At 45.2% G+C, this 12398-nt stretch overlaps 2 protein-coding genes across 5 annotated transcripts in view; one reads left to right on the plus strand and one right to left on the minus strand.

The window, feature by feature from the left end:
- The window catches only part of TDG (thymine DNA glycosylase), a 15576-nt gene extending 8263 nt beyond the window's left edge, over positions 1–7313 (minus strand). Inside the window, exons 1-3 of one of the 4 annotated variants that reach the window (XM_062589414.1) lie at positions 7206–7313; positions 4912–5060; positions 279–514 (exon numbers count right to left, since the gene is read on the minus strand). In XM_062589414.1, coding sequence (XP_062445398.1) covers positions 279–514; positions 4912–5060; positions 7206–7228 — 408 coding nt within the window. In that variant the 5' untranslated portion in view covers positions 7229–7313. Of the gene's footprint in view, positions 1–278; positions 515–4911; positions 6188–6896; positions 6938–7205 lie in introns of those variants that run through there. The other 3 variants (XM_062589419.1, XM_062589404.1, XM_062589395.1) reach the window with 3 other exon arrangements.
- Positions 7314–8008: 695 nt separating this feature from the next.
- On the plus strand, positions 8009–9762 carry LOC134137064 (ubiquinol-cytochrome-c reductase complex assembly factor 6). Its single transcript, XM_062569551.1, has 2 exons — positions 8009–8325; positions 9373–9762. The coding sequence occupies exons 1-2, from the start codon at positions 8218–8220 to the stop codon at positions 9466–9468; spliced, it is 204 nt and encodes a 67-aa protein (XP_062425535.1). The 5' UTR covers positions 8009–8217; the 3' UTR covers positions 9469–9762.
- The last annotated feature ends 2636 nt before the right edge of the window (positions 9763–12398 follow it).

A 12398-nucleotide genomic window follows, 5' to 3' on the forward strand; every position in this document is an offset into this window, starting at 1 on the left:
ACAAGCACTAATTAACGCTTCAAGTAAATAAAGTGTAAACAGTCTTTCACGACTATGTATTATATTTGACCCTGTACTTCTCAGAAACTTTCATTATGGTACTATGATTTTTAACAGGAAATGCAAAGCTGCTGTACACAGGAAACAGTTTTAATACTTATATGCCCGGATCTTGCAAAATAAACTAACAGAGATGAGTAAGCAGCAGGAATGTAAGTCACAGCCAGTGAATAGACTACTCACATTTCTACCTAATCCTGTAACTGTGAGTTACTTACTATTACAATGTCCAGATCAAAGGTCAAAATATCAGGTAAAGTCTTGGTAAGAAGTTCTGCTTCAGATACACCATTAAAACGGTCCACTTTTCTTTTGACTTTAAAAGTATCTGTGATCTTTTCTTGTTTGCCTTTAGACTTGGTTGATTTTTCTTTTTTAGCAGCAGTTTTTTTGGGTTGCTTTGGCTCAGTTGCTTTGGCTTTTCTTTTCCTTCCTCCTTTCCCTTTTGCAACTTCTGAAACACACAACAAATTTCTTTCATTTTTTTTTTTTAATATTTCTAATGCTACAGTATGGACATTCACAAAGATTGAATTGCGTGTATGAATACCTTCTAAATATTCATGAATATAAACAATTATCAGACAAATCTCAATTTTCCAGGTTCAGCATAGAGCCAGCTTGTTTATCTCTGTAACACAGGCACACACTTTTCTCAGACAACTAAGCCAACTAAAGATGCAAACCAATGAGAATAATCTCAGGGCTAGAGAATATTGTTTACATGCTATATACAACAATCTTTTGGAAATAGTTTAATTTCTTTTGGAGAATATGCCAGATCATTAAATTTTAAGTTTCAAGAAACATTATAGTAAGTTCTAGTTTACTATATACACTACAGCTTCCAAGTATAAAAGCTTACTGTTACAGACTATGTGACATAATGAAGAAACTAAACAGCACATCAAAAGCAACAGGTCTCAAACATTATGTATAGTGTAAGCTATGCATTTGTCACAAATGCAATCCCACACATTAAGCACTGCATAAACTATTCACAATTTACTGTTTACAGAACACATACTGTTCATTGATGCAAATAACTAGGTAATATTTGAGAGATCCAGACTCTCTGTTTGAACCATTTAGACCAAACAGGAATTTTTGATTTACAAAGTGTAAACATAAAGAAGTCACTTTTTATTCACTTGAAGCTTCCTTATCTTCTGGCACTGAAAGCTTAGAAATTAACTAACACAGATATTGGTCATGACATGAACAACTACAGATTGCTCTCTAGCCTGTTCATTAATGCCGAGTTGCAGAACGTAACAGGAAAATTTCAAAAGATATTTGGCAGCAACCCGCAAAGAGCCAAAGTTACTGAATGCTTTATTTGCTTCAGTCTTTACTGCTAACAGCAGCCCTCAGGAATCCCAGAGCCTGGGGACAAGGGAGAAAGTCTGGAGAAAGGAAGACTTTCCCTTGCTCAAGGAGGATCAGGTTAGAGCTCATTTAGGCAAATTTGACACCCACAAATCCCTGGGCCCCGATGGGATGCACCCACGAGTACTGAGGGAGCTGGCAGATGTTGTTGCTAGGCCACTCTCCATCATCTCTGAAAGGTCATGGAGAACTGGAGACGTGCCTGAGGACTGGAAGAAAGCCAATGTCACTCCCTTCAAAAAGGGAAAGAAGGACCCAGAGAAATTACAGGCCAGTCAGCCTCACCTCGATCCCTGGAAAAATGATGGAACAACTCATTCTGGATGCCATCTCCAAGCAGGTGGAGGAAAAGAAGGTGATCAGGAGTAGTCAGCAGAGATTCACCAAGGGGAAATCCTGCTTAACCAATCTGATAGCCTTCTAGGATGGAATGACTGGCTGGGTAGATGAGGGGAGAGCAGTGGACGTTGTGTACCTTGACTTCAGCAAGGCTTCTGACACTGTCTCCCACAACATCCTCCTAGGCAAGCTCAGGAAGTGTGGGCTAGATGAGCAGACAGTGAGGTGACTTGAGAACTGGCTGAAAGGCAGAGCTCAGAGGGCCATCATCAATGGCACAGAGTCTAGTTGGAGGCCTGTAGCTAGTGGTGTCCCACAGGAGTCAGTACTGGAGCCAGTATTGTTCAACTTCTTCACCAGTGACATGGATGAAAGGACAGAGTGCCTCCTCAGTGAGTTTATTGATGATACCAAACGGGCAGGAGTGGCTGATACAGCAGAGGGCTGTGCTGCCATTCAGAGAGACCTGGGCAGGCTGGAGAGATGACCAGGGAGGAACCTCATGAAGTTCAACAAGGGGAAGCGCAGGGTCCTGCACCTAGAGAGGAATAGTGCCATGCCCCAGTACAGGCTGGAGGCTGACCTGCTGGAGAGCAGCTCTGCAGAGAAGGACCTGGGAGTTCTGGTGGACAACAAATTGACGATGAGGCAGTAATGTGCCCTTGTGGCCAAGAAGGCCAATGTCTTCAACGCACAATCCTGGTTTGCATTAGGAAGTGTTGCCAGCAGGTCGAGGGAGGTGATCCTGCCCTTCTGCTCAGCCCTGGTGAGGGCACATCTGGAATACTGCATGTAGTTCTGGGCTCCCCAGTACAAGAGAGACATGGAGCTACTGGAGAGAGTCCAATGTAGGGCTATGAAGATGATTAAGGGACTGGAGCACCTCCTTTATGAGGAATGGCTGCAAGAGCTGGGCCTGTTTAGCCTGGAGAAAAGATGACTGAGAGGGGATCTTATCAATGTCTACAGATACCTTGGGGGGGGGGGGGGAGTGTCAAGAAGAGGGGCTGGACTCTTTTCAGTGGTGTTATGTGACAGGACAAGAGGCAACTGAACCACAGGAAATTCCGTCTGAATGTGAGGAGGAATTTCTTCACTGCGAGGGTGACAGAGCATTGGAACAGGTTGCCCGGAAAGGTTGTGGAGTCTCCTTCTCTGAAGATATTCAAAACCTGCCTGGATGAAACCCTGCCTAACACGCTCTAGGTGGCCCTGCTTGAGGAGGGGAGTTGGACTAGATGATCTCCAGAGGCCCCATCCAACCTCAACCATTCTGTGAAAGTTATCTATTACTTTTAATAATAAGGTGAAGTCTCAATTTTAAAATTTCTTGTGATTCTTCTTCAGGTAAGAAATATAGTGGATACTAGGGCATTGCCCTACTAAATCTGTAGATGTTTCTGGACTGTTCTTGTTTGTACTCAGCTTTCTTGCAAGGAAAAGGACAGAAGCCATGCCAAATTCCCATCACATTCTTGGAGCCACTGTGTAGGAAAGCTGTAATGGTATTTGAGCTCTAGTGTACCCACAATGAAGGGGAGACTAGAAAGCTGCAAACTCAGTGAGGCACATAGACAGCTTTCCTATCTCTTGGAAGATCTAGGAGGGTTTTTTATGTGATGGCAAAACGCAAGAGATGCATCCAAGTCAGAGCTGCCAGAGGATTTCAAATAGAGCAGGAGAACATGCTCCTAACTCTCCAAGTGATCAAATAGTACCACGGAGGCACTGCCATTAAAGATGAACTGCCTGACCACAATGCCAGAGCAGCCTGTCAGAGGGCAATCTTGAAAGTTTTACTTTCAAAGATTTCAGATCTTTGTCTTCCATATTTACTCCTATAGATTTCACAAATAATTTTCAAGCCCTGCCTTTGAAGATTTTACCCTAATCTCTATTCTTACAAAGACATCATAGGACAGCTTCAAAACTCAAGATTAAAACTATCTACAAATACTCAAAGGGCAGTCAACTAGCACGCTCATGGCCAAATCACATTATCCCAATAATAAAGATATCTATCTATATTAAATATAGCATTTGAGATGCGTAACTGTAGTGAATAATTGAGCAGTTGCTACTATCTGAAATAGGAGATTTTCCTACTATGATTTCATCTGGCCAAGTGTTATAACTAAGAATGATTTTGGCGTATCTTAAGTGCACTTACTTAAGCAGTCAATGTCACTGCATGAACTGACTAATATGTTGATACAGACAGCTCTGATCCGTACCTATATATGAAAAGCAAGACTAAACTCTCAGTACATGAATTTTTGCTGTACAATCAGAGTGAAAGCATGGCAGAGATCACTGGCTTTTATACCTGGTGAGGAGCAAGCACCAGAGGAACAGAACTAAAAGGAATCTTTTCTTGGCATAGTGAGTGTAAAACCTAAATGAAAAAAATCCTAGTAGGGAAGGAGGGCAATGTAGAAGCACATAAATTATAAAACACACATGGTATACAGTACACTTTTTAGCTTTTATGCACTTGTTTAAGGAAAATTGAGCCTCACTAAAAAAAATACAACTACTGCTGAGTTACATATTAGCAATTCAGTATTTGTGATTATTATGACACATTAAAGAAACACCTTTTTAACAAAAATACTTCAAGCAAACAATATTATACTGTAGTTAATTCTTTCACAATTCTTTCTGCATTAAGTTCTGAATCAGAGGTTAATTCTTTTTCTTTCAGAATTAAAAAAAAAACCTTTTCAGCTCAGACTAGGGGGAAAAAAAAGACGAAGACAATCTTCCCTCTCTAACCTAATATTAAACAATATGAAACCACATGAAGATGTTACTTTTACCTATTAAAACAAAAATTTGCTGTTCTTGGGACAAGATAATTTTGTGAAACTGAACTACGTGATTATAAACGTGTTTAACCTTGCTATTTAGTAACAAATGTTATGAGAATAATATGTCCTTATACTGAATGAAATACATACTCAATATATACTGAAAGAATACACATTCGATACTTTCTCAAAGAGCATCAAGGAAATGCAATCCAACAGGTATAAAGAAGCAGTTTATTAAAACAAAACAAAAACAAAATTTTAAATCAGGAATTTTTTTTTTAGCTCACTTAATATAGTCCGATCAAACTACCTTTAGTAGGTTCCTGAGCCAAGTTTGGCTCTGGAATGTCCTCCAGAGTTGGCTGCTCAGCCATGATTTCCATGTTGGGCACTGCAGTCATCATTGGATGGAACGGAAACGTATAAAAAGCTTGAACTTGCTGAAGATGTGAGTAATATCTTAGAAAGGCAAAGGAAAAAAAAGATGAATAATTCATCAACAATTTAGAAATTTAGTGATGGACCAAGTAGTCTATAAACATCTGTCTCCATCAAAGCTGGCATGTACTGCAAGTACACTCTCCAATACAGTTTGTTAAGAAGTCAGTAAATTACCAAAATCCACTAAGCAGTCAGACTGTTTACTGGGTATGGGAAGGCAACAGGAACCGCCCAACCTTTTTTAAGTAACAAAAGGTTAAAGATTGCAACATTGTAAGTACAGCATACAGCTTTCCCTAACTCTGGAAAAACAGTTTGTAGAATACATTAGCAGCGCAAGCTGTCTATCAAATGTAGTGACTGGGTACAATACAACTGAGTTAAAACTCTTTGGACTTAAAGGCTTCCCAACTTTTAAATTTTCTTACTGTTACATCAGTTACTTTATCTGATGCAACACAGAATGGATGTACAGAATGAGGAACAAAACAGTACAAACACATGGAGCAGTTGTTACTATGCAGATCACTAAACAGCTTTAAGAAATAGTGTGGCAGATGCTGTCCAGTTACCTCACTCTGGATCCCAGCACAAGTACTACACTTATTCTATAGAAAATCATTCATGCACATTGATTCAGCCTCCTTCCACACACACCGATGTTTTGTCATACATATTCCTTCTGCTCTAGATATCTACTAGACACATACAGCCTGCAGACACCAATACAAACTTCTGCTTCATACTTCCATTCCCTCTACCTATATAGACTGCTTCTTGTCCATAATGTTCCACTGTTATGCAAATATGTAGAATAGTTTTCATGAACAGTACATTTGCAGGAAATGTTCATCACCTCAAAGCCATTCATAAACACACCCAATAATTTTAGCCCTGAGTACCTCAAAGGCATGCTTACCACCTTTGCGATGGGGAGGCATCATTCTCTATTATTCAATTAATATTTAAGAATCCTACCATAGATCAGATTGATCTGAGAACAGCCCACAGTCTTGTGATCAGGCCACTAACCTTGAATCAAATAACTGCTCTGAATCAAGGGAAATGAATCTGAACTTAGGTCTCCCAGATTCCTGGGGAGCAGTCTAACAAAGCCACAGGATATTTTCAGAGTATAGTAAATACATCAGTCTCTCCAGCTAAAATTGTTCCATCTGGTATAAAATACTTGTGCAACTACTGAACCAGACAGCAAAACTGATTTTCAGATAGGTGTTAGAGAACACAGATGAAACATACAGAACTCAGTTCATATGCCAATAAATGCTTAATTACACAGAGCAAAAGTGTCCGAGAGACTTGAAAGTACCCAACCTAAGAACAGTCACTAAGAAAACCTCTTACAAGGTACTGATCAAACTCCCTTTAAACAGAGGAAAACCTGCACGATGGCACAGACAAGCCGTCTAACCACTCGGTGGTGAGGACAAAAAAGAGCATCTACCCTCACCCCTAAAGCTCGTATGCATCTTTTAAACTTTTTTTGAGAATCATTTTTCTTGGCTAGGTACGAAAACACAGTTGTTTCGTTACAAACGAATGGCATGTGTTATGGAACGTGTTACAGGCGAACAGAACGTTTAAATAAATATTTTCAGTTCAACAAAGAAAAAAAAATACTGGCTGAAAAACAAATCAATTCAAGCTACAAATGAAACGAAAAAGCCCCGTATGTCCACCGGGAAACAAATAAACAAAGTCACTTGCAAATTCCACCCCTAGACACACAGGCCGCATCCACGTATTTCTTTACGTACAAGGAGCCCCGCAGCCTCCTCGACCCCAAGAACAGCAGACGCCCACTCACACCCGCACTCCCCATCCCTCACATACACCGCAGCACACCAAGACCTCCAGGCACGGGGGCTGCTCACTTGCTCTCCGCGTTATTAATAAAACATGTATTTTGTGCACGCACGCAGAGCCCTGCCCCCGCCCGCGCGCACACGTCAGCCCGGCCCGCGCGGCCGCCCCGCCCCTCCCCCCCGCAACGCCCGCGACGGGGGCGGGGGGAAGGGGGCCAGAGCGCGGCCCCGGCTCCCCGCGGCCGTTGGGCGGGGGGAGAACGGAGGCGAAAGGCGACCCAACGCCAGGCCCGAGCGCGGCTCCCGTTCCTCCTCCTCCCCCCCCCTCCACCGGTACCTGCCCAGCTCCTCGGCCTCCATGCCGAGGCCTGGAGCCTCCGCGCAGCCGAGCGGGCAGTTGTCAGGGCGAGCGTGGCGGAGCGCGCTGCGGTGCGGCCCGGCCCGGCCGCCCCCCGGCCCCCTCCCCCCGCACCCTCGCCTCCCCAACAGACCTGCCGGGCAGCGCCGCGTCACGTGAGCGGCGGCGGCCAATGGGGAGCGAGCCGGCCCCCCCCGCGAGGCGCTGGGGGAGGGGCGCGCGCGCGGCGAGGCGGGCGGCGCCGTCCTGCTGTCGCCGCCGGGGCCGCCGCCGCCGCCGCGGGGGGGGGGGGGGGGGTCGGGACGAGGCAGGCGCGGCCCGGGCCCGCGTCCCCGGCCACATGCTCCGCGGAGGGCTTCGGGGGACACGGCTTAACCCGCATCGTCTGCACCGCGGTGCGAAACCCCTCGGGGGTCCCCGCGACAGGGGGCGGCGGCGGCCAGCGAGGGCGCTTCGGCCGCCACCCGGAGCCACCGCGGCAGCGTGCTCACCGGGGGGGCGAGGCGGGCCGCGCCAGGCTGCCGCCCCCCGCTGCCGCCGCCTCTCCGCCCAGCCGCACTGAGCGCTGTAAGGCGGGGGGTGGCCTCCCGTGGCTCGGTTAGCGCCGCGGGCTAGGAGTGAAAACGCGCTGAGCGCAGCGCGGAGCGGCGCCCTCCGCCCCCCCCCCCCCCCCCCCCCCCCCCTTCCCCGAGCCGATTCGGCAGGTTGGTGCCCACCCCCGCGCACCGACTGCGCACGCGCACGCCGGGAAAGGGTTGGGGGAGGCTGGTGGTGACGCACGTCCGGCGCGTCACGCGGTCCGGCGACGCCAACGGCCGCCGGGGAGTTGCCGTTGGGGACGCCGGGGGCTGGCGCGGGCTCTGCTGCGGCGCTGCTTGTGTACGCGAGGGCCGCGGCTGCCGTAGGCGCGGGTGAAGCCGTGCGGGTCTCGCTGGAGCGGAGGCGGTGATCGCCTGGTTTCTCCTCCCCGGTTCCCCCCTGCGGCGCGGCCATGCCCGCGGGCGTGTCTTGGCCGACCTACCTGAAAACGCTGGGGGCGAGTATGCTGGCCATGTTTGCGGGTGCAGAGGTCGTGCACAGATACTACAGACCTGACCTTGTAAGTGCTTACGGAGTCTGGATTTGTGATCGCTTTATGGAGACGTAAGAGCATGCATGTTAGATGAAGAGTCTTCTGTGGAAATTTTATTTTAAAAGACACGTTGGGCAGAGGTCGCAGCTAATACTTAGGAGCTTCAGAACAAGAAGCAAGCAGGTGTCTATGTTTTCTCTTGGGAATGTCCTTCGAATTAGCAACATGATAAAAAAATAGTTATCTTACACTTTTCAGAAGAGATCTTGATTGCGAGAAGTTTTTTTGAAAGGAGTATGTAGAAGTAGTGAGAAGTGACTATAATAAAAATGTTTTATTTTTTTCTAGTACAAACCAAGATGACCAACGGTTTAATAAGATTATAGGGTTATAGGGTTGCAGACAGTCAGAATTTTTATCACAGAGAACTAAGCTCCAGATGAGGCCCCCCACCCAGTACAGTACTGGTGGATTTGGTTTCCTGGAGCCCTTCTCATTTGTAAGCTTTCTCTCCACTTCCTATTTTTGTATACTTGTTGTTGTTTAGAAACATTGTGCTATTTTCTAATTAGAAGTAAACTAAAACCTCACTATGCTTGAGCAATCATCTCAAAAACTATGATTTTTTCGTTAATGTATCTATGCACAAAGAATTTATGTAATTTAACAGTTTCAACTTATGTACTTCATTACAGGTTATTTGATTGTATATATGTATATGTATGTGCTTATATATAAACTGGTAAGTCTTTTCTTCTCTCACTGAGAGAGAGAATAGAATATACATGGAAACTTCAGCAAGTGTTTTAAAACTATAGTGGTCATCTCAACAGAACTGGCTTTCTCAGATGATGAGAAGAAACTGTGTCCCTTTAATCAAATTGTTTGTTTTTCCTTTCTCTTCACTTTTTTCAAATTACTTCTTCTTACTTAAAAAAGTAGTAAAGATTTACTCAAGAATGAGCAAAATACACTCTCCATGTGCATGTAGTACTTGTCTCTTACAGAGTATGTTAATATGCTGGGTTTTAATTTTTTCCTGTCAAAGCACTGATATCTCTCTGTTTTTAACAGAGTATACCTGAAATACCTCCTAAGCCTGGAGAACTGAGAACAGAACTGCTGGGTCTAAAAGAAAGATCAAGCCAAGTTCAAACTTCACAGCAGTGATCACGATTTACTTAAGTTGTGAAGACACACTATAAAAATTGTTCAACTGCAAAGGGAATTTAACAGTTTTCCAGTAAGATCTCACAGGACTTTGCAATCTTTACTACAAATCTGACTGTGAAATACTCTACTCCCTTAGTACTGTTTTCCTGTTTCTTTATAGTAGAATTACAGGTAATATAAAAATAAATGTATTAAGAATACAGTTGTTAAAAGTCCAGAGTTGTACACCACACTTCTGACTTTTTGGTTGCAGTGTAAGTATCCTTCAGAGCAGTAAAAGATGTAAATTTACCTTGGCTGAGTCTGATAGAATTTTAAACTTTTAAGCTGATTAACAAGCATAGAAAGTTTAGCACATTCAAAACTCAAGCTTTTGTAGACACTCATCAGCCTTAATAAGCTTATCCATTTTTCTGTAGCAGAATCCTATTTGCCTATTGGGATTTCTCACCCTTTTTAAGATTTGAACTCAGATTTATTGGATCTAACATAGAATCTAATACAGTAAATTACTGCATATATAGAAATAAATAAGATGCACTTCTTGCATTGGATTCTCTCTGTTGCGGTAGCTTTATGAGCTGGCACATGAACTGTCTGCCTGTAATTCCAACAGGAAATTATTTTGGTCCGCTCTGAAGAATCTGACCCTTTGATCATATTCGTTAAAATGGGCCAAATAAGTATGGACGAATTATACTTAAATTATGTTCAGTTGTACTCCATTTGGGTGTCTGAGCCTCAACATGGCTTTAAAAACTATTGGCCATTTCAAACATTCTGTAAAAAAGAGAGTATAGGGGGTTGGGATATATTGGGGGCAATGGATGAGATCTCACCTGATCCTGTGTGCCCATATGGATGTTAGTGCAGACCACAGACTTCCTATCTGGTAGATACCTTTCTAAGTGACAGGCATATGAAAAGCCTTGATTAAACCTCAAATGTTACACCAAATGAAAACATATATTTCTCCAGATTTAAGTTATCAGGCCAATTCTGATGGAAACGCTTTTTCTTCCTTCACTATACCTAAACAAAGCTGAGTGAGAATCAACGAAGTTTCCAGAAGAGTCAAGATGTTCTGTAGTTTTTGTTTCTGTTGAAGGTTATCACTTTCCACTTGAATTGTAACTGAAACAGGAACAGTGGTTTTTCAGCTGTCCCTGTAGAACAGAGGGGATGGTGGTCAAGGGTCTGGGATCCCAGGTGATGTTCTCCTCAATCCTGCCAGTGAGGGGGAAGGTGGTAGGAGGAATAGATGGATTTTTCCAAATGAATAACTGGCTGCACCACTGTTGTTGGCAACAGAGTTTTGGTTTCCACAATCATGGGACCCTGTTTGAAGATCAACAACTGGTGGGGAGATACGGGATCCACCTCGCTCAGTGGGGCACGTGTGTCTTTGCCAACAGGCTGGCCAGCCTGGTAAAGGGGGCTTTAAACTGGGAAGGATGGGAGAAGGGGAGACTTACAGAGACAGGGGAGTCAACAAAACGTGGCTCGAGACAGGGTGCCTCCAGCAGGTACGTGTAACTGGGAAGTGCATATGAGACATGGCTATGGGGGATCCTCTTGCACCCCTGGGAAACCTGCCTGCTCAGCCACCTCTCTGAAATGCCGGTATGGCCATGGATGCAGCATGGGGAATAAAGAGGAGGATCTGGAGATCTGTGTGTGGTTGCAGGGCCATGATGTCACTGCAGTTGCAGAGGCATGGTGGGATCGCTCACATGACTGGAATGCTGCCATGGATGGCTTCATGCTTTTTAGGAAAGACAGGCCAGGAAGGCAAGGTGGCGGAGTTGCTCTTTTTGTGGGAGAGCAACTGGAGTGTATCTAGGGATGGATGAAGAGCAAGTTGAGAGCTTATGGGTGAATACTAACGGGCAGGCTAATGTGGGTGGCACTGCTGTGGGTGTCTACTACAGGCCACCTGATCAGGAAGAGGAAGTCCATGAGGCCGTCTACAGACAGCTAGAAGTGGCCTCATGATCACAGGCCCTGGCTCTCATGGGAGATTTCAACCACCTTGATATCTGCTGGAAGGACAACACAGCTAGGCACCAACAGTCCATGAGGCTCCTGCAGAGCACTTACGATAACTTCTTGACATAAGTGGTGGAGGAGCCAACGAGGAGAGGTGTGCTGCTGGACCTTGTACTAACCCACAAAGGAGGAGTGGTTGGAGATGTGAAGGTGGGGGGCAGCCTTAGCTGCAGTGACCATGAGATGGAGTTCAGGATCCTGCAGGGAGGAAGCAAGGCAGTAAGTAGGATCGCAACCCTGGATTTCAGGAGAGTGGACTTGGCCTCTTCAGGGATCTACTCGGACAAATCCGATAGTTAGGGCCCTAGGAGGAAGGGAGGTCCAAGACAGCTGGTTAATATTCAAGCATCACTTCCTCCAAGCTCAAGAGTGGTGCATCCCTACGAGTAAGAAGCCTGGCAATAGGGGCAGACCTGCATGGATGAGCAAGGAGCTCCTGGCAAAACTCAGAAGAAAGTACACAGAATGTGGAGGAGGGGACAGGCCACATGGGAGGATTGTAAGAATGTTTTCAGAGTATACAGGGATGCAACAAGGAAGGCTAAGGCCCATTTGGAATTGAATCTGACAAGAGGTGTCAGGGATGACAAGAAGGGCTTCTTCAAATACATCAGTAGCAAGAGGAAGACTAGGGAAAATGTGGGCCTGCTGCTGAATGAGGTGGGTGCATTTAGGCAAACTTGACATCCACAAATCGACGTACTGTGATGGGATGTACCCACAGGTACTGAGAGCTGGTGGATGTTGTTGCTAGGCTGCTCTCCATCATCTTTGAAAGGTTATGGAGAACTGAAGAGGACTAGAAGAAAGCCAATGTCAATCTAGTCTTCAAAAAGGGCAAGAAAGAGGATTCAGGGAGCTACAGGCCAGTCAGCCTC

The sequence above is a fragment of the Rhea pennata genome, chromosome 1 (genome assembly GCF_028389875.1).
Source record: "Rhea pennata isolate bPtePen1 chromosome 1, bPtePen1.pri, whole genome shotgun sequence".
In the NCBI taxonomy this organism is placed as follows: domain Eukaryota; kingdom Metazoa; phylum Chordata; class Aves; order Rheiformes; family Rheidae; genus Rhea; species Rhea pennata.

Excerpts from the sequence above, each read along its gene's own strand:
- LOC134137064 (XM_062569551.1), top strand. The coding sequence starts at position 8,218 with ATGCCCGCGGGCGTGTCTTGGCCGACCTACCTGAAAACGCTGGGGGCG. Across the intron at positions 8,326-9,372 it reads GATACTACAGACCTGACCTT|AGTATACCTGAAATACCTCC; the intron begins GTAAGTGCTTAC and ends TGTTTTTAACAG.